Genomic DNA, 27,451 nt, shown 5'->3' with positions numbered 1-27,451 from the left:
CAAACGTTCAGGGAAGACCCTGCCTGCTGGCATTGTGCTCCTCCAAAGGGGGCTTGAGGGGAAGCAGAGCAAGGAGGCCTCTGAGCAGGAGGGGGCCCTTCCCCTCCCCGGATCTGCCCACCATCCTCCCGAACCAGTTCTGTCTTTGGACCCCCAAAGGATCTGGGATCCAGAGGCAGCAGAGGGAGGAGCCTCCTGTGGGGGCGGCAAAGAGGAAGGAAGGAGTCCAGGGTTTACTGCTTCTAAAGTTTATTCTTTCATAGCAAAGCGAAGGGAAGGGAAGTGATTCATAAGAAGAAGAATGTAGATGAAGCTGCTGTGGGTTCAAAGCCAGGAGAGATGAAGGGGCTAGAGGGACAGGTCGGCCCAGCATCCCAGGGGACAGTCTAGATGGTCTCCACCCCTCCCTCGCAAGAAAGGGAGGCCCCCAAAGGAAGCTACCATCCTCCTCCTCCCCCCAACCTGCCACCTTCAGCCTCCATTTCTCAGAGGTTGCAAACAGGACAAAGAATCATCAGCTACTAAAGAAAAAAATATCCTTTGCATCAGAGAGCAGGATTAATCCATGAGGGCTGCAGAAAAAGAGACAGGGAAGAAAATTAGAATATAAAGAGACATTTTTTGTGTAAATAACATTTTTTTCTTCCCTTTCAGCCCCCCAACCCCAAGGCAGGCCCACACTGCAGGGGGGTGATTGACAGGCAGGGACAAATAGAGGGAGAATCTGCCCATTTCAGGGAGGAAAAGGCTGGGAAGGACCAGGGATTCCTCCCCATTTCATCTCCAGGGGATTCTGGGATTCTCCCTATTTGTCTTAATTAGAGGGTTAATCAAGAGGAGAGACCCCCCTCCCTCCCCCTGCAGACGTTTCATATGAGCAAAGGACATGGGGCCAGGATGGGGGTTGAAGAAAAGGGAGGAGCCTGGGGGTCACTTGGCCAGAAATTGTGTGAATTCCCACAAGGAGAAGCGGGGTCAGGAAGAACAGCCTGTCAAGGTTCTGACTAGTGAACCCAAATGAGTCTCCATGGAGAGCCAAGAAGGATCATCTGGGACTGGGGGTGGGGAGGAAGGGGTCCAGTTCACAGTGGAGTTTTGGAGGGAGTTCATGAAGGTGATAGGGTCATCATTCTCAAGGGCTTAGCTCCACCCTCCATCCGAGTACGGACGGAGCTGCAGAACGAACTAACGCTATTATAGAACAATACCTGAGATACTGTGTTAATTATCAGCAATCTAGCTGGGAAGATCTGCTGCCATTTGCTGAAGTGGCACAAAATACCACAGTGCATATTAACATGGGACTCACCCTTTTTAAAATAGCCACAGGGGTGGAATTTGTCCCCATGCCTGAATCCCCTCAGGAACCCCCCTCCACAGTGAGCCTAAAAGGATGGGTGGGTTGCTTACAAACTATTGGGGGGGGGAGAAATGTAAACCTGGGATCCTCCTTCCCTTCCCTCCTTCCCTTCCCTTTTGCAATTTCCCAAAACTTGGAAAAATTCTGCGCAAGATTTTAGCGTTTCTGTGTACTTTTCTTTTTGATTGCAATATTTTTTCTGATCTCTGTAAGGAAAAGCTGCCCAAAATCCAAAAATTTGCTGCATCCACAGAAAGGAGATATTTAAAAAAATATATTAAAAAAACACCTATAACTTGTAGGAGGGGCTGAGATGAGGGAGGAAGAGGAGAAACTCACCTGCAGGAGGTTGGATGGGAGTGGCTGGAAGGAGAAAAAGAGCCAATCAGGATCCTTCATGGGCTGGAGGACTCAGGGGGTCCCCCTCCCCACTGATAGCCCATAATAGGTTGGACGATCTTCCCTTATAGCCCCCTTGACGAACAGAAGTTCCCAAAACTATTCCTCAAGGAGACCCTCTTGGCCACCTGCTGAGCTCGATGAGAGTCCTCCCCTAGATGGTCCCCTCCCCACAACCTCTCCTCCAGCCCCCCAGACTCACCTTTCTTGCTTTTCAGGTAGGAGAAGAGCCCCACAGCCAGGAAGGCCGCTCCAATCACAGCCCCCATGATCCCCGTCCACAGTTTGCTCCTGGCAGAGCTGGAGGAACGGGGCTCTGGGGAAGGAGAAGGAGCCTCACCTGAGCAGGATGATCAGGCCCACCGTCCCCCAGGAGGGTCCATTCCGGCTCCCCCCACAGGGAGGTTCTCTCCCCCTTTTCAGGGCAGGAGGGGAGGGAGGGGAGGGGCTTACCCCACTGGATGGTGATGGGGGCCTCCAGGCTGACATGCCCCACCTGGCAAGTGTAGACGTCCCCCCGCTGGGGCTGGGTCTCCAGCATCACCTGGAGCTGGTAGGTCCAGTCTCCGTTCTGGAGCTCCTCCCCGAAGGCCACGCCCTCCTCCTCCAGCTTCCCATTCTTCAGCCACTGGATCTCGATCTCCAGGGGGTAAAAGCCCCTGGCAGTGCAGAGGAGGATGGTGTTGGGGGAAGCGGGATCCATCTTGGTGGGGGAGATGGTGACAGTGGGCTTGGCTGGAGGGAAGGAAGAGAAGGAGGCACATGAGAGGCACAGGAGGGCCCAGAACAGGAGACCAAGTTGGTTACTTCAGGCCAGGATCCCTTTTCACTCCTGAAAAGTAAATTGCAGCAAGAAATTAAAAGGGATCCTGAAAGAGGGGAAAAAGTGAAATCCTTCCTGATTGGGATCAGTTGCAGTCTCCAAAAAGGAAGAATTCCCCAAATAGGCAAATCCGACAGGGATAAACGCTAGAAACGCCCAGAGGTGGAAGGAACCTTCTGCCAGATGTGGTGGAGATGGAAAGAAATAATGCAGAAGACGGGGAGGACAAACACAGCAGGATTCGGAGGATTCTTGGGATCTCATGGAAAATGGAACCACACTTTTAATCAGGTGTAATACCACGTTTGTTTGTTTGTTTAGTACATTTATTTATTTATTAAATTTATTTGCCAAAGTGGCCAACTAACCCAAAGACTTACAGACCCTCTCCTAGCCGTGACTGCCACCTGCTCTTCGGGAGTCCAGGAGAATCTCCAGAACTGGGAACTGAATATACAGAATATGGAGGAAAAATCAGAAATGGAAGAAGAAGAAGAAGAAGAAGAAGAAGAAGAAAGAAGAAGAAGAAGAAGAAGAAGAAGAAGAAGAAGAAGAAGAAGAAGAAGAAGAAGAAGAAGAAGAAGAAGAAGAAGAAGAAGAAGAAGAAGAAGAAGAAGAAGAAGAAGAAGAAAGGACAAAGACGGGGGAGGAGTTAGAAGAAAGAGAAAGCAGTGAAATGGATCAAAAGGAACAACAAATAACACAAGAAGAAAAAAGAAGCTGAATATGAGATATTAATGATGAATATAATAAATAAGAGGGGGGATATTGAGACCGGAATGTTGATAAATGAAATGGTTGCGGAGATACACAGTGGAGATCTAAGTGGGAGGGGGGAAACTTTGAGAAATGGGAGAGAAAATATCAGAAAATGATGGTAAATAGAGGAAGGATTAAGGGAAAAAGCCAAAGGATGATAGAAAATGATAAACAAGCAAAGAAACAATGAATTAATATAAAAGAAAGATTTAGAGACAATAGTTAGAAGTGGAAAAAAGACCTGGTATTTATATTAGAGGATCCATTGGAGTCAGCACCTAAACTGATAGAAAAGATAGAAGAGTATGAGAAAGTAGCAGGTTTGAAAATAAATAAAGATAATTCAAAGATTTTAGCAAAGAACATGTTAGGAAGACAAAAGAAAGAATTGGAAGTTTTGGGGATCCAGATCACAAACAAGGTTTAGTATTTAGGGATACACATAACACCAAGATGTAGCACACTTAAGGAGGACAATTATCTCAAACTTAAACAACAGATTGCGACAGACTCGATAAAATGGGAAAATTTGCAATTATCACGGAGAATATCTACAATTAAGATGAATGTATTGCCTAGAATCTTATACTTATTCCAGACAATTCCAATCAGATTAGGGAAAGAATTTTTTGAAGATTTAAACAAAATAGTACTAAAATACAGTACATTTAGCAGGGGGAAAAAGCAAGAATAAAACTTAAATTGCTACAAGATGCAAGATTTGCTTTGCCCAGTTGAGAATTATACTACCAAGAGACGAGTCTGATGTGGGTAAAGGAGTGGATAAACTGGGAGAAGATAAAAAAGCAATATTATTTTAAAATTCCACGATGGTTATCTACTATTGAAGCTTTTTCCTATTCAATAATATATACAAACGAACAAACAATTAGATATGGTGAGATATTGAATGAAAAGGGTGAACTTAAATCTATGCCAGCGTTGGAAGAACAAGGTGTAAAATGAATTGGTTTTCATATTTGCAAATACAATCTAGATTTGATAAAGATGTTAAAACAGAAGGTATCTATGATAAGTTGACTGATTTAGATAAAAATTTGACAGGTACTGATGAAAAAGTAATCAAAAAACTTTATGGACATTTGCTAGAGTTTAAATTAGAGGAAGAACAAGTAAAAGAAACAATGATTGCGTGGTGGAAAAATTCGGACTTAGATAAATGACAAAAATTGTGGTCTCAAAATTATAAAATGACAATGTCAACTACATATAAAGAAAATTTATATAAAATGTTTTACAGGTGGCACTTACCTGGATGAGAATTGCAAGGATGTTCAAGAATAAATTGGATAAATGTTGGTAATGTTATCAGATACCTGGTTCATATTACCAAATGTGGTGGACATGCTCGGATGCAAAAAGATATTGAACTACAATCCACACATGGTTGGAAAAAATGACAAAACAGCACATAGACTTTAAACTTGAGATATTTTTATTGGGAATTATACCGGAAATATATTGTAAAGAATTGAAATATTTGATTGTCAATGTTTTAACAGCGGCTAGAATTGTATTTGCTAAGAATTGGAAAAATGAAAAAATACCTATGCAGGAGGAAATTATTAAGAAAATCATGGACTGTGCCGAAATGAGTAAATTGACATTTGAAATTAGAGAACAAGAGGATAAACCATTTTATATGATGTGGGATTTATTTTATCAATGGTTAGATAAAAAGACATGGTAAAGAAATAGATTAGTAAGCCTTACAATAAAAGTCAACAGATGGATATAGAATACAATATAAAATATATAACCATTGGATGAATGTATAAGATTAAATCATAATGAAAATTAGAATATCTCATATAAAATGATGGAAAAATAGTCAAATGAATGTTTAATAATTGATATTATATAAGCATAAGCTAGATCGATAAGGTGAGAATTTATATAACTTGTGAGTAATGGTAAAAAAGGATAGCACAAAAGATTGTAACCAGCTGACACACTGTATGTATATAATTGAAAGAGGGTTTTATGTTTTTATGTTTTGTTCGAATGTTTGTTGTAAAAAATAAAAACTTTGTTAAAAAAAAGAAAGGAACAAGATAGAAAAATAAAATAAAATAAAAAAAGAAGCAGAAAAGAGGGAGACTCCACATGATGAGGTATATTTATAGTAAAACATATAGAATAGATTTTGAGGAGATGGGATTAAGAATTAGAATTAGAAGGAATTATTTAAATGTAATAGATATGAAAATAAGAACTTATAATAGATTAATTAAGATAGACAAATGCTTATGTAAGATCTAAATGAATAGGGGATAAAATATTAAAATAAATGTTTTGTGGAGCCTGACAGAGAATAGATATAACCATGTAGTAGTATAATATTTTTAATGAATTATGTATGTGCTGTCCAGCCAGTGTATGGGAATTGGATAGTTAGGTAGCAATTGTGAGCTGTCCCCTTAAGGGAATGCATCATGGTAAATGTAGTTAAAGGTATCCTGGGAAATGTAGTCCATATCACGTTACCACATCTGTAATCCTGATTGGTCATTGAATTGACCCTGGATGGGTTGGGGGAGTTTTCCTGACTTTTGCCTGAACTCCCTAACTCACGGCAGTTGCTTTCTATCGCTAGGAGATGGGTTAGGTGATAACCATCTTTTATTACAAGGCAGATATGCAAAGGATTGGTCATTAAAGAAGAACTTCATCACAAATGTGATTTATGAGGATACCTGATGAACCAATAAACGTACTTTGTTATGGACGTCTTGTTGAGTTTATCTATCTGCATCTGCACAGCTTAAAAATCCACTACTGTGCAGAAGACAGAAAAATATATTTTGTGGATCTTTGGTTATTCGGGTTTTCTCCCGCGTAAGATTCAAAGTATCTAGGCATATATCTATGTATCTAGGCATATATCAAAGTATCTAGGCATATATATATATATATATAATTTGTTTTCTTAAGTTTTCGCGGGTACTTACATGTATGGCCTTCAGCTTTGTTCGGGTATTTTCCCACGTCATAGTAGTGGTGCTTTTAAAGTTGTAGCAACTGTTAGTGTTTGGGGATTAACCCCTAGCAGAGTATTGCAGCAGTAGTCAAGCCAGGCAGCCAAACGAGAGCGGAAGGGCCCCAGAGTATACACACACTGAATACAAACACTGTTTGTAGTTTAAATAGTTTTTAATCCATTTAGAGTTTAAAGCATTGTCATTCAGTCCATTTATCATTCACTATATTTCCATCCAGTAAGACTCACTATTACAGTCCAAGTTAAGAGTCCTTACAATATCTTTATCAGCCGATAAAGATATCTTCTCCTCCTCCGGTGCCTCTCTCCAGAGGAACAAATGCTGGATATTCAGCAATACGCCTCAAACAGTAGAACAGTTGAATTCCGCAGTAAATCAGCAAACAGTAGCAGACAGGATCATCTCGGTCACAGGCACAGTACAAACAGTATTCACAGTTAGTCACAGTAAGCTTTCCAGCTTCTAATGCTTCCTTATATTGTAACTTCTAACCGCACCCTTAATCGGCTAATTGCCTGCAACATTGTGCTTAAAGTGATAAGCACTTAAACCATGATATCTAAGTTTTATATATTTATTCACCCAAACCATATTTGGTATCAATGTTATACCTAACAGCAACGTTTCAGCAGAATCTCATCTGCCATCATCAGGCTTTTGTATTGTGTTCGTCTGTGAGTTAGACTTTTACAGTGGTTTCAGATTTAAATTTGGGGCAGCCTATTGCTGTGCCAGAATGGTTTTTTCTTCATCCTGATTGGTTGAGAGTCTTGGTCTGTGTTTATTGGTCTTGGAGTTTGCTGTGTTCTGCTTCTAATATCTTCTGTCTGTTTTTTTGGCTCTTTTTGTATCTTGATTGGCTGGCAACATTGTGTTACTTTATTGGAGGCCTTTAGTGCAGCTTGGCTTTGGGTAAATGGACGGCTATCATTAGTTAGGAAGCTGGGTTTCATCTGGGTGCCTGGTTGGGGTGTGTTTGAGCTGGAGGTATCAGGGAGGATCTGTTTGTGCCCAGGTGTTTGCCTGGCTTGTGGTGTGGTTATTCTTCTGTTAGTTTGTCCAATGTATGTGGTTGGGCAGGCGGTGCAAGGGATTTCGTATACTCCTTGGTTTTCTAACTCGATTTTGTCTTTAGGGTTTCTTAGGATGGTGGATATTTTTCCTCCCATATATAAAAGGCACTACAGACAAAATCAGCAAGATCCTCCAAAAACACAACATTAAAACAGCATTCTGCACAAACAGAAAAATATCCACCATCCTAAGAAGAATAAGTGCACGCGTTGAAGAACATAAGAACTCAATCAAAAAAGAAGAACCGACCTCTTCCCTGGTCCAACACCTCAAAGCCACAGGACATGAGATTGACTTTAAAAATACCAGAACTATCGCCAAAACCGAACACTTCAACAACAGAATAATCAGAGAAGCCATAGAGATAGAAAACGCCCACACAGCATGAATAAAAGAGATGACACCTCCCGCTTACCAGCCATTTGGAAACCCGCCCTCATGAACAGGCAGTACCTAACATGATGAATGACACCAGACCCACACCCACGAGGGCCACACAAGACGCCACCACCACACTTCCACGTAAAAAGCAGACTCACACCCACACAGAAGATGAGACATGACCACAGACCAGAAGCCGCACTGCAGCTGCATCACTACCCACTTCAAACCCCTCTGAGCCATACATGAAGCGAACTGACCCCCACCATGAAGATGCAGCACGACCACGAACTCGAAGCCAAACAGCAAGATCACAGCTCACCAGCTCAAATCCCCAGTAACTAAGACCAACCTGAGCACAACCAAGCCCCCACCTGAACAGAACACACCTCCAGCCAATCAGAACATGGCCAACCCCCAACCAATCAGAACACAGCCAAACCCCCAACCAATGAGAACACACCCCCACCCAATCAGAACACAGCCAAGCCCCCACCCAATCAAGTCACACCCCCACTAGCAGTTAAAAGGAAGAAGCAGCTGCAAGCTCACATCACTCTGAGAAGCACAGAGCTGAAGACAGAAGCCTGAAGATGATGAATGAGACTTCATCGAAACGTTGCCTAGATACTTCCAATCTTACGCGGGAGAAAACCCGAATAACCAAAGATCCACATACAAATACCCGCGAGAACCTCAGAAAACAAATATTGCACCTCTACGGGAGGAAACCCACCATCTGACCAGGACTTATGAAAAACTTGAAGTCCAAAGAGCTTCCATTTTATATGACCTCGCATTCCTATGCAACTGCCGAGATCAAAATTTAATTCCCACAAGCTTCCAATTGAAATTCCACACCAACACAGCAGCCACCAAACGCATCCTAAAAAGAACAGAATTGGCCCTAATTAGAAATGAACTTCACACAAAAGATTTCTCCTAGACCAAATCAACAAAGATCTCCTCACACTTCACCTCAGACTCAGCAACAAGATTCACCCCTTACTTTGGGACAAATCCAAACAACTCGCTGTCTGGAGAGCCGAAACACAGACCACCCTCAAGACAGACACACACACCAACAAACTCAGAAAACTACAACAACGCCAGAAACCAACTCCTCCCCCTCACAGCCACACATGAAACAAACAGTGCACAACATCTCAGACAAGATCCTCACTGAAGCGAAACCAAGGTCCTTTCAAAAGGATTCAACTTTGCTGTCGCTCCCAAACACATCCCCACAGAAACCATCATATGCGGAGTTGAAACCAGCCTGACCAAAACCAACCCTGATGATGCTAATAGAATCAGACTCGAAATCACCAACATCCTCTGCACTAGCAAACCACCCAAAAGCAACTTATCCAAAGAAGAACAAACTGCACTACGTAACCTGAAAGAAGACACCAGCATAATAATCCTACCAGCAGACAAGGGCAATGCAACAGTGGTTATGAACACATCTGACTACCAAACCAAGTTAACCAACCTACTCCTAGACCCCACATACAAACCCCTAAAGACAGACCCCACCACCTACCTAGAAAAAACCACCAGATCCAAAATAAAAGCCTCCCCCATCAGTGAAGAAATCCAGCAAAGAATCATACCCAGAGAGAAATCATCCAGATGCCCTAAGCTTTATGGTCTCCCCAAGATACACAAAGAAGGAACTCCACTTAGACCAATAGTCAGCTCCATAGGCTCACCTCTACAAAACCTAGCCAAATTTCTCGCCAAAAGACTACAGCCCTATGCAGAATCCATCAACTCACATGTAAGAAACTCATTCCAGTTCATCGAGATCATAAAGAAACAAAACTTACAACCCAGCGACCTACTAGTGAGCTTCGATGTCATATCTCTCTTCACCCAAGTGCCAATAAAAGAAGCCCTGACAGCCACCCAAAACAAATACAACCCTCCCCAGCACATCCTAGATCTGACCAACCACTGTCTATACAATACATACTTCACCTACAACGGACAAAAATACAAACAAATAGAAGGAGCACCCATGGGATCACCCCTCTCACCTGTCATCGCAAACCTCTACATGGAACACTTTGAAACACAAGTTCTAGAAAAATATGACCACAAACCCAAACTCTGGCTCAGATACGTAGATGACATCTTCATAATCTGGCCACATGGGAAAGAAAAACTGAACAACTTCCTCACACACCTCAACAGCCTACACCCCAAAATACAATTCACCATGGAAACAGAAGCTAACAATCAACTTCCTTCCTAGATGTCTTGGTATACAAAAAACCCAATGGCTCCCTAGGACACACCATCTACCAGAAGAAAACACATACAAACCGCTATCTACATGCACTCTCACACCACCACCCAGCACAGATCAATTCCGTAGCTGAGACACTCATCTCCAGAACAAAATGCTTAGCTGATGAACAACACCTAAAAACCGAACTAAACACTCTCACCAACGTACTCACAGCCAATGGATTCCAAAGAAAGAAGATTACCCACCTAATCCAAAAAGAAACCCCAACCAAAATCCAAGACAGAGAACAAGAGAACAGGCAAAGCCCTCCTCCCATATATAAAAGGCACTACAGACAAAATCAGCAAGATCCTCCAAAAACACAACATTAAAACAGCATTCTGCACAAACAGAAAAATATCCACCATCCTAAGAAACTCTAAAGACAAAATCGAGTTAGAAAACCAAGGAGTATACGAAATCCCTTGCACCGCCTGCCCCACCACATACATTGGACAAACTAACAGAAGAATAAGTGCACGCGTTGAAGAACATAAGAACTCAATCAAAAAAGAAGAACCGACCTCTTCCCTGGTCCAACACCTCGAAGCCACAGGACATGAGATTGACTTTAAAAATACCAGAACTATCGCCAAAACCGAACACTTCAACAACAGAATAATCAGAGAAGCCATAGAGATGAAAAACGCCCACACAGCATGAATAAAAGAGATGACACCTCCGCTTACCAGCCATTTGGAAACCCGCCCTCATGAACAGATGAGTACCTAACATGATGAATGACACCAGACCCACACCCACGAGGGCCACACAAGATGCCACCACCACACTTCCACGTAAAAAGCAGACTCACACCCACACAGAAGATGAGACACGACCACAGACCAGAAGCCGCACTGCAGCTGCATCACTACCCACTTCAAACCCCTCTGAGCCATACATGAAGCGAACTGACCCCCACCATGAAGATGCAGCACGACCACGAACTCAAAGCCAAACAGCAAGATCACAGCTCACCAGCTCAAATCCCCAGTAACTAAGACCAACCTGAGCACAACCAAGCCCCCACCTGAACAGAACACACCTCCAGCCAATCAGAACATGGCCAACCCCCAACCAATCAGAACACAGCCAAACCCCCAACCAATGAGAACACACCCCCACCCAATCAGAACACAGCCAAGCCCCCACCCAATCAAGTCACACCCCACTAGCAGTTAAAAGGAAGAAGCAGCTGCAAGCTCACATCACTCTGAGAAGCACAGAGCTGAAGACAGAAGCCTGAAGATGATGAATGAGACTTCATCGAAACGTTGCCTAGATACTTCCAATCTTACGCGGGGAGAAAACCGAATAACCAAAGATACACACACACACACACATATATATATGTAGCGACCGAGAGGCAGCGCCTACACATCTTGTCCGCCTCGCCCCTCAGACTGGATGTCACGAGGAGGAGAAGGATACCTTCTGGGAACTGCTCGACATCCAACTCAGGCAGATCCCATATGAAGACGACATCATCATCTCTGGCGACCTGAATGGTCATGTAGGGCGGGACAAAAGCGGACACCAGTGCCACGGTGGGCACGGCACAGGCGATATGAATGAGAATGGCCAGAGGATCCTGGACTTTGCCGACTCCCATGATATGACCATCACGAACACCTGCTTCATTGGCGAGAACCCCAACTCCTCACCTACCATAGCAGAAATGGGAACCACCACACACAGATCGACTACATCATCGTGCGACGAAGAGCCGCTAAAAACGTGCTCAACGCCAAGGTGTACCCGTACGAATCGAGCAGTCAGCACAGGCCGCTGATGGCGAAGATCAGGATCAGCAAGCCCAAGACCAACATTGACAAAAAGAATGCAGACCAGCCACGAATCAAGTGATGGAACCAGAAGAAGATGGCGGGACCCCTCATCAAACCGGAGCAGTTCCTGCAGATGGTCGGACGGGCCACAGGAAGCGTGGTCCATGCTGAAGAGCACTGTTCACACTGCCGGCTGCCAACAGCTTGGTTGTACCAAGCCAGGACGGAGACGCATCGAATGAGATACATGGCTCTGGACACCGGAAGTACAAGATGCCGTGCACCTGAAGAAACGGCTCTACAAGGCCTTTCTTCAGGACAAGACCAGCGAGAAGCTCTGCGAGTACAAGGCGGCCAAAAAGGCAGCCAAGAAAACAGTAGCGACAGCCAGAAGCTCCCACTACGGCGACATCTACGAGAAGCTGAACATGCGAGAAGGCGAGAATGAGATCTACCGCCTAGCCAAAAGCAGACACAGGAAGACCCTGGACATTGACCAGTTTCAGGGGATCAACGACGAAAGGGAAATTTGATCGTCAACCCCAGAGACGCTGCCGAGAGGTGGCGGCAATGCTTCGAGAAGATCTCCACCGAGAGTTCCCACACCCCACGAACCCCGCGAGGTGACCCCGTCGAAGGCCCAGTCTCAGGCATTCACGCCAGCGAGGTCACCGGCGCCATCAAGGCCATGAAAAGCGGTAAGGCAACAGGACCAGGCGACATCCCTGCCGACTTCTGGAAAAAGGCACTACCGGGCTCGGCATTGTGGCTGTGCGAGCTGTTCAACAACATCGTCTCCACGGGAATAGTGCCACACGACTGGTACCGCAGCACCACTGTTCCGATCTGGAAGGAAAGGGCAGCCCAGCGGACTGCTCCAACTACAGACCGGTCAGGTTACTGTCACACACTATGAAGATCTTCGAACACGTCCTCGATAAGCGCATTCGGGACATCGTCGACATCAGCGTCAACCAGGCCGGATTCATCAAGAACTGCGGCACCACCGATGCCATCTTCGGTGTGCGGATGCTGATGGAGGCTCACAGAGAGAAGAAAATCCCGCTCCACACCGCCTTCTTGGACTTGGAAAAGGCCTCGACCGAGTCCCTTGCGATCTCATCTGGTACGCACTGCGAGATCACGGCGATGCCGAGCTACTCGTACAATGGGTCCAACTCCTATACAGATGTCACAAAAGCCGTGTAAAGCGGCAGCTGGGATATCAGAGGAGTTCAATATCACCGTCGGCGTACACCAGGGCTCTGCTCTCTCACCACTGCTGTTCATTCTGGTGATGGACACAATTACACACGACCTGTACACGCCTGCCCCATGGCGCTGCTCTACGCCGATGATGTGTTCCTGGCCAACCTGCGCAAGGCTGAACTCGAGCACCTAGTCCAACAGTGGCACGACCGCCTCGAGCAGTTCGGGCTCGGTTGAACCTAAAGAAGTCCGAATACCTGACCAGTGACAACGAAGCGACAGGCTCCATCCACGTGAGCGGGCAGGAGCTACCGCGCGCCTCCACCTTCAAGTACCTGGGAACTACTCTTGGGGAAGAAGGCCTACAAACTGAGGTGGCAGCCAGGATCAACGCAGCGTGGGGCAAATGGAAGTCCGTCACGGGCGTCCTCTGTGACAAGAAGATGCCGATGCGCCTGAAGGCGAAAATCCATAACTCTGTGGTGCGCCCCGTGGCCATATCACGGCGCAGAGTGCTGGCCGGCGACCAAAGAAGTCGAAAGCAGACTCCAGACAATGGAGATGCGAATGCTCCGATGGTCGGTAGGCCTCACCCTACTCGATCGCGTCAGGAATGAAGAAGTGCGCGCAGACGGTTCAACGTCGTGCCCATCCCCACGGTCATGAGGCAGTCCGGCTCACGATGGTTCGGCCATGTGAGTCGCGCCAAGGAAGAATCCATCATCAAATCTGCGATGAAGGTGATTGTCGGAGGAGCGAGACGCGTGGTAGACCTAAGCAACGCTGGATGGACACGATCAAGGCCGATCTAGAGATCGCGAAGGCAGACCCGACATACGTGGCAGACAGAGAGGCGTGGAAGCAGTACTCAAGGACATTAGCGGACCTCGCCAGAAGCGCGAGACAAGCGCTGAAGAAAAAGAAGAAGAAGAAGAAGAAGAAGAAGAAGAAGAAGAAGAAGAAGAAGAAGAAGAAGAAGAAGAAGAAGAAGATATATATATAACACAGCATTGTGTTACTTTAATGGAGGCCTTTAGTGCAGCTTGGCCGGGTAAATGGACGGCTATCATTAGTTAGGAAGCTGGGTTTCATCTGGGTGCCTGGTTGGGGTGTGTTTGAGCTGGAGGTATCAGGGGATCTGTTTGTGCCCAGGTGTTTGCCTGGCTTGTGGTGTGGAGATTTTTTTGTTTGTGAGTGCAGGCTTCCAAATGATTGACAGCCTGGTGGAATCATCTCTTCTGTTCATGCTTTCTGGTCTTTTTCAATCTCTATGGCTTCTCTGATGACTCTGTGGCTAGGGTTTTCCATAGTGGCCAGGGTTTTGGTGCCATTGAAGTTGATGCTATGACCTGTAGCTTCCATGTGTTGGACTAGTGAGGAAGTGTGTTCCAGCTTTTTGACTGCATTTTTGTGTTCATCCAGGCGGGTACTTATTCTTCTATTGGTCTGTCCAATGTATGTGGCGGGCATGATGCACAGGGGACTTCGTATATGCCTTGGTTTTCCAGGTCAATTTTATCTTTGGGGTTGCTAAGGATGGCTGCTATTTTCTGTCTGTTTTGAAGGCAGTCTGATGTGATGTCTGTGTAGTACCTTACTAATTTTGTCTGTAGTACCTCTTATGTAGGGCAGGACAGCTGTTCCATAGGTCTGTTCATCTTCTGGGTCTCTATTGTGTTTCAGTGTGTTTTTGTGGATCAAGCTGGTGATTTTGCTTTTGTGGAAGCCGTTGGCTGTCAGTACTTTAGTCAGGGTGCATAGTTCAGCCTTAATGTGTGTCTTGTCTGCCAGGCGTTTGGTTCTGGTAATTAGTGTTTTAGCCACGGAGTTTATCTGTGCTGGGTGGTGGTGGGATTGGGCGTTGAGGTAGCGGTTGGTGTGTGTTTTCTTCTGGTATATGGTGTGTCCTAGTGTGCCATCTGTTTTTGTAGATTAGTACATCTAGGAATGGTAGTTGTTTGTTTGTTTCTGTTTCCATGGTGAACTTGATTTTGGGGTGTGCGCTGTTTAGGTGTGTTAGGAAATTGTTTAGGTTTTCTTGTCCATGGGGCCAAATCACGAATGTGTCATCGATGTATCTTAACCATAGTTTGGGTTTGAGGATGGCATTGGCCAGGGCTCTGGATTCGAATTCTTCCATGAACAGGTTAGCAATGACAGGTGACAGTGGTGATCCCATGGGGCTCCTTCTATTTGTTTGTATCTTTGTCCTTTGTATATGAAATATGTGTTGGTTAAGCAGTGTTCTGTTAGTTCCATGAGGTGTTTGGCTGGTTGGTATTTATTTTTGATGATTTCAAGGGTCTCTTTTATCGGGACTTGAGTGAATAGGGAAACCACGTCAAAACTTACAAGCAGATCTTCTTGCTCCACGTGTAGATCTTTGATCATTTCAAGAAGTGGTATGAGTTTTGTACATGTGAAGCTGCTGTTTCAGCATGGGGCTGTAGCTGCTTTGCTAGGTATTTGGCTAGGTTTTGTAGTGGTGCTCCTCTGGAGCTGACTATGGGTCTGAGAGGTATGCCTTCTTTGTGTATTTTTGGGAGGCCGTATAGTTTGGGGCATCTGGAAGATTTCTCTCTGGGTATAATCGTGTGTTGGATCTCTTTGCTTATGTGGCTGGTTATAATTTTCTTCTTGGTTAATTTTTCCAGATATGTGGTTGGGTCTGTGTTTATGGGTTTGTATGTGGAGTCTTGGAGTAGGTCTGTCAATTTTGTTTCGTAGTCTTTTCTGTCCATTACTACAGTGGCATTTCCTTTGTCTGCTGGGAGGATGATTATGCTGCTATCTCTTTTTAGGGTTTGTAGTGCTTTAATTTCATTTTTCTGTAAGTTGCTTTTGGGTGGCTTGCTTGTGCATAGGATATTGGTAACTTGGTGTCTTATTTTATCAGCTTCATCTGTATTTAATTTAGTTAGGCTGGATTCTACTGCACATATGATGGATTCTGTGGGGATTTTTTGGGGTGCTATAGCATAATTGAATCCTTTGGTTAGAACATCTGTTTCTGTTTTGGTGAGTTCTCTGTTGGAAACGTTGTGCACTAATTGTTTCAGGTGTTGTTGTGAGTTGTTGGGGGTTTTCTTGTCATGTTCTAATTTCTTTAATTTTTTCAATAATTTTTCCTGTTTGTAAATGCCTTCAGAATCAGCTCTCCAAGTTGTAAGTTGTTTTATCTTGTCCCAAAGTAGAGGGTGGATTTTGCTGCTCAGTTCCAGGTGTAGTGCTAGCAAATCTTTGTTTAACTGATCTAATCGGAATCTCTTATTGTGGAGCTCGTTCCGTAGTAGAGCCATTTCAGTTCTTTTCAGGATACGTTTAGTGGCTGCTGTGCTTTGATGAAATGTTAATTTGAAGCAGGTTGGTGTAGTATTGTTGTCTCTGCAGCTGCGTGAGGAATTGGAGGTCACATAGTATTCCTGCTCTTTTAATTTCAGTTTCTCGTAGGTTTTGATCTGGCTGTTTATTTCCTCCCGTAGAGGTTTGATATTTGTTTTCTTAAGTTTTTGCGGGTACTTACATGTATGGTGTTCGGCTTGGTTCGGGTATTACAAAGATACAAACAAATAGAAGGAGCCCCCATGGGATCACCACTGTCACCTGTCATTGCTAACCTGTTCATGGAAGAATTCGAATCCAGAGCCCTGGCCAATGCCATCCTCAAACCCAAACTATGGTTAAGATACATCGATGACACATTCGTGATTTGGCCCCATGGACAAGAAAACCTAAACAATTTCCTAACACACCTAAACAGCGCACACCCCAAAATCAAGTTCACCATGGAAACAGAAACAAACAAACAACTACCATTCCTAGATGTACTAATCTACAAAAAAACAGATGGCACACTAGGACACACCATATACCAGAAGAAAACACACACCAACCGCTACCTCAACGCCCAATCCCACCACCACCCAGCACAGATAAACTCCGTGGCTAAAACACTAATTACCAGAACCAAACGCCTGGCAGACAAGACACACATTAAGGCTGAACTATGCACCCTGACTAAAGTACTGACAGCCAACGGCTTCCACAAAAGCAAAATCACCAGCTTGATCCACAAAAACACACTGAAACACAATAGAGACCCAGAAGATGAACAGACCTATGGAACAGCTGTCCTGCCCTACATAAGAGGTACTACAGACAAAATTAGTAAGGTACTACACAGACATCACATCAGGACTGCCTTCAAAACAGACAGAAAAATAGCAGCCATCCTTAGCAACCCCAAAGATAAAATTGACCTGGAAAACCAAGGCATATACGAAGTCCCCTGTGCATCATGCCCGGCCACATACATTGGACAGACCAATAGAAGAATAAGTACCCGCCTGGATGAACACAAAAATGCAGTCAAAAAGCTGGAACACACTTCCTCACTAGTCCAACACATGGAAGCTACAGGTCACAGCATCAACTTCAATGGCACCCAAACCCTGGCCACTATGGAAAACCCTAGCCACAGAGTCATCAGAGAAGCCATAGAGATTGAAAAAAGACCAGAAAGCATGAACAGAAGAGATGATTCCACCAGGCTGTCAATCATTTGGAAGCCTGCACTCACAAACAAAAAAATCTCCACACCACAAGCCAGGCAAACACCTGGGCACAAACAGATCCCCCCTGATACCTCCAGCTCAAACACACCCCAACCAGGCACCCAGATGAAACCCAGCTTCCTAACTAATGATAGCCGTCCATTTACCCGAAGCCAAGCTGCACTAAAGGCCTCCATTAAAGTAACACAATGCTGCCAGCCAATCAAGATACAAAAAGAGCAAAAAAACTTTTATCTTTCTTGGTGATTTCAATCTACCTCATATTGACTGGACCCTAAATGATTGTACAACTGAAATCATACACACAACCTTCTACAATGGTACTACAAATCTGGGACTGGAACAACTAGTAACCAACAACACTAGACTAAACAACTGCCTTGATCTCATCTTCTGCAATAGTTTGAATTTAATTTACGGAATACAAACTAAAGAACCCTTTTCAGTAGCGACCACAATATGATTGACTTTTGTCTCAACATACGTCCACACAAAAATCACCACAATGATGTAATTCCCAATTGTAACTTCAAAAAAGGCAACTATGATCTTATACACAACGATCTCTCATCCCTTGATTGGCAATCTCTATTCACTGGATGCAATACTGTTGAAGACCATTACAACATATTTTTACTTGAAGTCAAAAGAGTCATCAAACTATATGTACCAACAACAACTCCCAAAACAAAACAAAAAGCAGATTACCCATATCAATAAGGAAACTTCAATCCAAAAAGAGGTCACTCTGGCGGAAAAACAAATCTGGTCACGTTGCCAATTTCAAAAACCGATACAAAAATTTATGCCACCAGATAAAGACCGAATGCACCAATTATCACATTAAACAAGAGGAAAACCTTCTAAGCACCAATTCCACCCGTGCTTTTTACAATTTTGTAAACAACAAACTAAAAGACTCAAGGTCCATCCCTCCCTTGATAGGACCTGATGGTAAAGACTGCAACGACGACACCATTAAAGCCAACATCTTTAACACATTCTTGGCTCAGTATTTGTAAACAGCAATGGATCATGCCCAGTATTTCCTAGCCGTACCACAGATAACAACAATGATCTAATACATATCGATTTCACAGAAGACAATGTTGAAAAAGCATTACGCAACCTAAAACCATCTCTATCTATTGGACCGGATGGAATATGTGCGTACTTCTTAAAAAAGCTATCCACTGCCATAGCCAAACCTCTAAGCATAATCTTTGAAAAATCTTTCAGAACCAGCTCCTTGCCTAACCTATGGTCACAAGCCACAGTCATCCCCATCTTCAAAAGGGAGACCCAAGCCTAGTTGAAAATTACAGGCCAATCTCCTTATGCTGCGTCACCTGTAAAGTCATGGAATCAATTATTAACCAATCCATCATCCTTCACTTAGAGACAAATAACCTACTCTCCAATAAACAATTTGGTTTCAGAAAAAGACTATCCTGTAATCTGCAACTCTTACACTGCAAAAACATATGGACGACACAACTCGACCAGGGCAAAGCAATAGACGCAATCTACATAGACTTCTGTAAAGCCTTTGATTCAGTGGTACACGACAAACTACTCCTAAAAATAAAATCCTATGGTATCTCTGGACAACTGAATAACTGGATAGAAGCATTCCTGTCAAACAGACAACAAATGGTCAAAATCGGGAGCGTACTATCAAATCCAGTACCTGTCAATAGTGGTGTTCCCCAAGGCAGTGTTCTAGGACCAACTCTCTTCATACTCTACATAAAGCGACCTCTGTGATCATATTAAGAGCAATTGCGTTCTCTTCGCTGATGATGTAAAGCTGTTCAATACCACAGACAATACTGCTACCCTACAAAAAGATCTTGACTATGTATCAGAGTGGTCAAACAAATGGCAACTTCAAATCTCAACAAATAAATGCTCTGTCTTACATATTGGCAAAAAAATCAGAAAATAAAATACAAGCTGAATAGTCAAGATCTTGTTGATGACTCAAGCTCTGTAAAGGACCTTGGAATACTCACCTCTAATGATCTAAGTGCTAGAGCCCACTGCAACTACATAGCCAAAAGGCATTAAGAGTTGTTAACCTAATCCTACGTAGCTTTTTCTCTGGTAATATCACACTACTAACCAGAGCATACAAAACATTTGCTAGACCAATACTCGAATACAGTTCATCAGTCTGGAACCCACACTACGTATCTGATATTAGCACAATTGAGAAAGTCCAGAAATATTTCACAAGAAGAGTTCTCCACTCCTCTACTCGTTGTAGAATACCTTATGCCACCAGACTTGAAATTCTAGAACTTGAAAACCTTGAATTACGCCGTCTTCGGTCTGACTTAAGCATGGTATATAAAATCATACATTGCAATGTCCTACCTGTCAATGAATACTTCAGCTTCAACCATAACAACACAAGAGCACACAATAGATACAAACTCAAAGTAAACCGCACCAAACTTGATTGCAGGAAATACGACTTCAGCAATAGAGTGGTCAATGTCTGGAATACTCTACCCGAATCTGTAGTTTCTTCCCCAAACCCCAAAAACTTTAACCTTAGACTGTCTACTATTGACCTCACCCCTTTCCTAAGAGGTCTGTAGGGGCGTGCATAAAGCGCACCAACGTGCCTACCGTCCCTGTCCTATTGTTTCTCTTATTCTTTTATTTTTCTTATATGTACCCATTTCATGTATTCACAACTATGTATACATTTATACTTATTATCTTGTAAACAATTGGCAAATCAAATAAATAAATAAATAAATAAAATAAGATATCAGAGACACCCATCAAGCAGAACACAGCAAACTCCGAGACCAATAAACACAGACCAAGACTCCCAACCAATCAGGATGAAGAAAAAACCATTCTGGCACAGCAATAGGCTGCCCCAAATTTAAATCTGAAACCACTGTAAAAGTCTGACCCACAGACGGACACAATACAGAAGCCTGATGATGGCAGATGAGATTCTGCTGAAACGTTGCTACAACTTTAAAAGAACTACAATGACGTGGGAGAATACCCGAACCAAGCCGAACACCATACATGTAAGTACCCTTGAAAACTTAAGAAAACATATATATATATATATATATATATATATATATATATATATATATATATATATATATATATATATATATATCTATATCTATATCTATATCTATATATCTATATCTATATCTATATCTATATCTATATCTATATCTATCTATCTATCTATCTATCTATCTATCTATCTATCTATCTATATATATATATATATATATATATATATACACACACACACACACATACATACATACATATGGAGATGAGGTTACAAGTTTGGTATTATTGGCTAAAAGAAAAGTTATTTCAGTAAAAATGAGATGTTAGAGGGAAGGGAATATATAGAAAATAAAATATATGCAACAATGGCAAGTGTAATAATGGGGGGACATAATAGGAGATAATATAAATTAAGATGAAATTTTGAATGCTTAATGAATGGTATGAAACTGTAAACATGCTGAGCACAAGAATGATTAGTATCTTTCATGAAATATTTTATTATCTACTTGCATAAGGTAATGAAGATACATTGCTATAAGTTTGACAATATTGGCTAAAAAATAATAAGATGGAAAATGTATTTGTCTAAAAATGAGAAGTGTAAACATGTTGAAAATATGATCAAGGAAGATAGAGAAATTTTTAATGAATTAATGAATTAAATATTGTGTTATGTTATATTTGTATAAGGTAATGAGGATATATTGCTGTAAATCTGACAATATTGGTTAAAAGAAAATAAGATGGAAAATGTATTTATCTAAAAATGAGAAGTGTAAACATGTTGAAAATAAGATTAAGGAAGATAAATTTTTAATGAATTAATGAATTAAATATTCTGTTATATCTTTTATATTCTGTTATATTTGTATGAGGTAATGAGGATATAGTGCTGTAAATCTGACAATATTGGCTAAAAGAAAATAAGATGGAAAATGTATTTTGGGATAGCTATAAATTAAGGTGAAACTTTGAATGATAAATGAAATGATACCAATAGATTAAACTGTAAACATGCTGTAAACCTTGCTACAGACATTAAGTGAATCACTGCAGTTGTTAAATGAGTAACATGGTTGTTAAGTGAACCCTGCTTCCCTATGGAAGGTCGCAAAAGGGGATCAAGGGGACCCCGGGATGCTGCGACTGTCACAAGTATCAGTCAGTGGCCAAACACCTGGATTTGGCTCAGGGGACCCTGGGAGGCTGCAACGGGTCGTAAGGGTGAAAAAGGGTCAGAAGTCACTGTTTTCACTTCTGTCTTTCAACGGTCACTAAGTAAACTGTTGTAAGTGGAGGACTGCCTGTATTAAGCAGGAAGGAGGGAGGGGGAGAGAGACCTGGCTGGATTCCCCTCAACCCCAAAGAAGAAAATCATAGATTTGGGTGGATTTCCTGGGGGGATCAAAGGGATCCCAGATCCCGGACAGGAGGAGAGTTCGGATCTAGGGGGAGAAGAGGGAGATTCCGGAGCTCTGAGCGGGCAGAAGGAAGAAGAAGGAGGCGGAACCGTCACCCGGGAGGAGAATCCCCAGTGGATGCCAGGAAAGGAAAGGGGGGTCCCGGCCTACCCCCCCAGGACTCACTTCTCCGGCCGATCGTTCGCTCCTCCCTCTTGGCCGCCTCGTAGCTGCCCTTCTCGTAGTTGTGTCGGCAGAAACGATCCACTTCGGCCTTCCTGTCCTGCAGGATCTGCTTATCTCCGTTCCACTTGTCCGCATCCACCTTCCCAAACGCCGTGATGGCCACGTATCTCCCGAGGTCGCTGTCGAAGCGGACGAACTCCTGCCGGTCGTAGAAGTACCGATCCAGGAACCGCACCCGCTGCGTCCCGTTGAGGAAGCGGCACTCAGGCTTATACTGGTACAGGAAATGGGCTGCCAGGGGGAGGAGGAGGAGGAAGGCCGTCAGGAGGGACTCCAGGGCCCATCGCTCCCAGCCGCCAGTAGAGGGGAAGGAGGAGGGTCCCACCAGGAAGAGAGGAGGGTGGGGGGGACCTTCCTCTGAGAGACTGATGGGAGACGCCCCTGGAGGAGGGAGGGGGGACTCTCTCACTCTTAGGGGGAGGCAGACTGGGGGGGATGAAAGAAAGGGGAGGGAGGAGCCTCCTTAAGGGACCCCCCTCCATCCCTTGTGGGGGAGGGCAGGCAGAAGCTCCACTGGTCGAGCAGATCTTCTCTCTGCAGGGAACGTTGGATCTCCAGGGGAGGAACGGTGGGGGAGGACTGGAGGGAAGGTAATATCCTCACCTCCTGCTCTCTCTTCCTTTGGGGGGCGGGGAATGAGGGGAGGGTGCACCAGGAGGACATCTAGACTCACACTCTGAGGTCTCTCAGCCCTTCAACCCCCTTCCCTGGATCCCCCCAATTTTCTTCTTCCACCCTAATCTTCAGCCCATTTCCCTCCCTTTGGGTGACTGTCGGGGCTCCCACCTGTTTCCTTTCCCCCTCCCCAAAAAGACCCCCCGCAGCCCCCCAAGAGCCTCTCAAAGGAGGGTCTCCAGCCCCCCACACACTAAAGGGGAGCCACTTTCGGAGGAGCAACTCAGAGCCCCCTCCCTCCGTTCCCTCCCCCTCCAGGTCCCGATAGAGCCAGTGGGGGATGATAGGGGTTAGGGGTTCTTGGTCCCCCCGAAATTCAGAGCCTCCCCAGAAGGGACCGAAGTTCCCCTCTTGCCTGACCTCCAAAGCCTCAAATCTGAGATTCAAAAGAAAAAGCTAAGTTTCTGCAGAAGCCAAAATTCTTTGGCTCTTTTTCCTTCTGGGGCTTCAGGGCTGAAAATGCCTCAGTTTCCCTCTTTCGCTTTCGCTTTTCCTTCCCTGCCTCTTTCCAGGCAGCCCACTCCGACCCAGACAATGGGGGGCGAGAGGGGCCCTGCTGCGACCCCCCACCTCGGCTACAATCGGGGAACAAGGGAGGGCCCCTCTCCCTGTTCCTGGGGGCAATACGGGTAGGGAAGGGGAAGGAGACCACGCAGAGATCGAAGCTGTTGGAGGCTCTGGAGACCCATCTGCTTCCTTCCGCCTCCGGGGGTCCTTCCCAGCCCCCTTCCCCCGCCCAGCCCCCTCCTTACCGGGGTCTCCTTCCCCCCTTCGCTTCCGGGGATCCGGCCCAGCGCCCCCACCAGCAGCACCAGGGGGAGCCCAGCCAAAGCCATGGATGCCGCCCCACAAGCGCCCGCAAAGAGAGGCGAGAAGGACGCGGAGGCTCCGGGCCCCCAGGAGGAATCGGAGGGTCTGAACTGGGGAAGGCGGAGTTTTCCCTTCACTTCGGAACTGGGAGGTCCAGAAAGAGCAGTAGGACCAATGAGAATCCTCCCTTCTTGGAGCGTCATCGGTCTCCGGGCAGAGTCTCCCTTGACTGCAGCCAATGCAGGAGATAGTTCGGCGCAGAGAGAGAAGCGGAGAAAGTGGGAGGGGGATCCTTGCAGTCTTGGGGGCTGCATTCATCTCGGGGGTCTTTTCTGCCAGCTCCATGCAGGAGGGGCTAGGGGGCGGAGGGCTTCGCTGGGGGAGGATCGACGGGGAGAGGGAGGCTCAGAGGCTAGAAGGAACCTTAGAGGTCTTCTAGTCTGACCCCCTGGCCGAGGCAGGACAAACGGCCGTCCAGCCTCTTCTGGAAATCCCCCCTGATCCCTTCCAGGTCGGATCCACCTCGGAGGCTTCGGACGATCCCATTTCCCCTCCCAGGGGGATCCACCTTCTCCGGGCTTCTGTCACCTGAGGGGCGATCCCTGGAGACGCTGCCCCACTCCGGGATCTGCTTCTGGGATCCCAAGTGAACGAGGGAGAAGATCTCCAGGGCAGGAGGGGACTCCGGTCGCTCTTCCCCTCCAGGAAGGGTCGCAGGCGGAGTTTCCCCCCACCCAGAGCCCAGCCAAGACTCCCGATCCCCGCTTCTCTTCCGGTCCAAGCCCAGAATTCAGGGAGGTTCCCCGTCTGAGCAGCGGCTCTTCCTCGGCCCCCCTCCCCAATTCTCAGCCGGATGACAAAGGACCCTCCCCGCAGTTTCCCTCCCCCGGAAATATCTCTCTCTCTCTCTCTCTCTCTCTCTCTCTCACACACACACACACACACCACACAGCTTCTTCCTCCAACCCCCATCAGCTGCAGAGGCGCTTCGGTTCCGCTTCCCCAGCCTGAAGCTTTGGGCTCCTCCGAAGCGGAACTGAGAAACTGGCCAGGATCCAGCAGGCAACAAGCCTCGATTCTTCAGGGATTGTCCTCCTCCGCTCCTTGGCTGAGCCTCCAGGTGGGGGAATAGAATAAGAATAGAATATAGAAGAGGAGAGAAGCTCAATAAACCTCACAAACATTTTATGTTATGAAAGATCCAGATTCTCCATTCCTGCCAGGGAACTCAACGCTTTGAGTGGGAGGATCGTGGAAGGAAGGGGATTTTATTCACGGGGAGAGAAATCAGCCCTGGGACTCCATCCTAAGAATCCACCCTCTGAGGTGAACTTCCTTCTTCTGGAGGGGAAACATTTTGCCCAAAGGAGAAGAAAAAATCCATTTCCACAGATATTGGTAAGAGGATCTGAGCGGATTTTCTTCCTGGTAAAAGATTTCCGTATTATTTAAGAAGGGAGGAAGGATGGATGGATGGATGGAGAGTATATTAAACCAAAAAATAAATTTATAATTTATAAAATAACCTGGAATTTTAATAGAAATTCTGGGGACTTCAGTAATCCCGTATCCCCCACTAAAGGATTACAGCCTTTTAACCATTACAGTCTGGAAATATCTCTCCCCCAATAATCCAAAAAAGCAGAGATTCTGTTCCTTGTGCTCATCTTTCACTACATCCAGAGAAAACATATTTTTTCTAATCTTTGGGGAAGATTCGGGTTCTGGTGAGTTGAGCAAAGGCGGGTTAAACAGATCCTGAATTCCGGATTCTGTGTGAAAACCTTTTGGGGTCCAGAGGAGGCCTGGATCCTTCCCAGGGATGGGGGGCTGTAGGGGTCAAACTCCCCCCTGGCCCAGCACCAGCCTCAGCAGGCCAGAGCCGGGTCCCCCCTGCAGCTGAAGGAGGCGGCAGAGTCCGCATCTGCCCCCCTGTTGTGTATCTGGACACAACCGGTCGGTCGCCCAAAGTCAGCCCAGATCCAGGCAGCCTGTGTGAGGCGTCCAGCTCTCGCCTGACCCAGGCAGAACCTCCGGGCCCCTTTCATGCTTCCCCCCTCCCCAAATATTGTGATTTTCTCTGAGTTCTCTCTGCCACTCCCATCCCTTCACGCACACACACACAAACACACAGAGCAGCACTTCTTCCTCCAACCCCCATCAGCTGCAGAGGTGCTTCGGTTCCGCTTCCCCAGCCTGAAGCTTTGTGCTCCTCTGAAGCAGAACTGAGGAACTGGCCAGGATCCAGCAGGCAACAAACCTGGATTCTTCACCAGGGCAGGTCAGGGACTGTCCTCCTCTGCCCCATGGCTGAGTCTCCAGGTGGGGCAGCCCCTTGTTCCTCTGACCCACTGGAAGTTGTTAGGAATATACACCCTAGCACAGGGGTCCCCAACCACCGGTCCGCGGACTGGTACCGGTCCGCGGAACAACTCCTACAGGTCCACGGCTTGCTGGGCGCCGCCATCTTTTTTTCATGAAAAAGTGCTTCCGGTGAGCTTTTCGGGTAGAAAGCTCACCGGAAGCATGTTTTCATTAAAAAAAGATGGCGGCGCCAGCTGATGCCGGTACCGGGCAGCGGCATCAAAAGGTTGGGGATCACTGCCCTAGCAGAACCTGCACGGCAGTCAGGCAGGCAAATATGTGAGATAAACGTTTTTGTAGCTTACACTCAGTAAAACAGATACAATGTGCTAGTTAAATAGTTTATTCCAGTAAGATTTATAGCATAGTCAAACAGTCCATATATCATACACTTAGTTCAGTCCGTCTGGGGATTAATCAGTTGCAAAGTCCAGTGTCGAAAAAGAGGTCAGTAAACTTACAAATATCAGTCCTGTAATATATCTCTTTGCAGTTAGATATATGAAGAAGTTAAACCTCTTTTCTTTCTTCAGCAACAGCAGGGAACGCGCAGTTAACAATCCATCATTGTCAGCAAGCAATTCAGTAAGCCAGCAATCAATCAAGTTCTCTTGCTCCCTCTTATGGCGATTTACAGCCGCACCCAAAATTACATGCTTTGCAGATAAAGTGACACACACTTAAATTCACTATCATAGTTTATATATATTATTTTACCCAAACTGCGTTAGGTAACCTATGTTATTCCTAACATACTCCCCTTTTGGGTAATATAATAATATATATATCTATTTACAACTTTAAACCATAGTTGTCACAACTTTCTCTATGTTTGACTGAACGTTGGGCTTTTCTAAACTGATCGGCAAAATTTTCTTCAGTCATGCAATATTCCAATCTTATCAAACCATTTTTTACAGATTGTCTTACATTCAGATATCTGAGATCTGTATGCTTAGATCTCGTTTTCACAGCAATATTAGTAGCCAACCGTATGGCTGCTTGATTGTCCTCATAAACTACAATAGAATCATTAAGAGTTATTCCCATATCCAATAACAACTGTTTATACAGAATTAAATCAGTACATAATAAAGATAGACATGAAAATTCTGCTTCCATTGTGGACATACTTATGTGTTGCTGTCTAATTGACCTCCAACCAATCAGTGCTTTTCCTAAAAGTATAGCCGTATCTGAAGTTGATT

General features: G+C 45.1%; 1 protein-coding gene across 1 annotated transcript; it reads right to left on the bottom strand.

Moving 5' to 3' along the window:
• Window positions 1-232: 232 nt before the first annotated feature.
• Window positions 233-26,346, bottom strand: LOC113429561 (rano class II histocompatibility antigen, A beta chain-like). The gene is made up of 7 exons (XM_087958836.1): window positions 26,319-26,346; window positions 24,825-24,923; window positions 22,335-22,625; window positions 2,213-2,494; window positions 1,962-2,075; window positions 1,700-1,723; window positions 233-572 (listed from the first exon to the last, which is right to left on the bottom strand). Exons 1-7 carry the CDS (start codon window positions 26,344-26,346, stop codon window positions 559-561), a joined length of 852 nt encoding a protein of 283 aa, XP_087814962.1. The 3' UTR covers window positions 233-558.
• Between the last annotated feature and the right edge of the window lie 1,105 nt (window positions 26,347-27,451).

This window comes from Notechis scutatus, chromosome 2 (assembly GCF_049901735.1).
Source record: "Notechis scutatus isolate UNSWTSFEM ecotype Mainland chromosome 2, rNotScu1.2, whole genome shotgun sequence".
Lineage (NCBI taxonomy): Eukaryota > Metazoa > Chordata > Lepidosauria > Squamata > Elapidae > Notechis > Notechis scutatus.
Note: the sequence above shows the minus strand (reverse complement) of the source record. Positions and strands in the feature narration are given on the sequence as shown.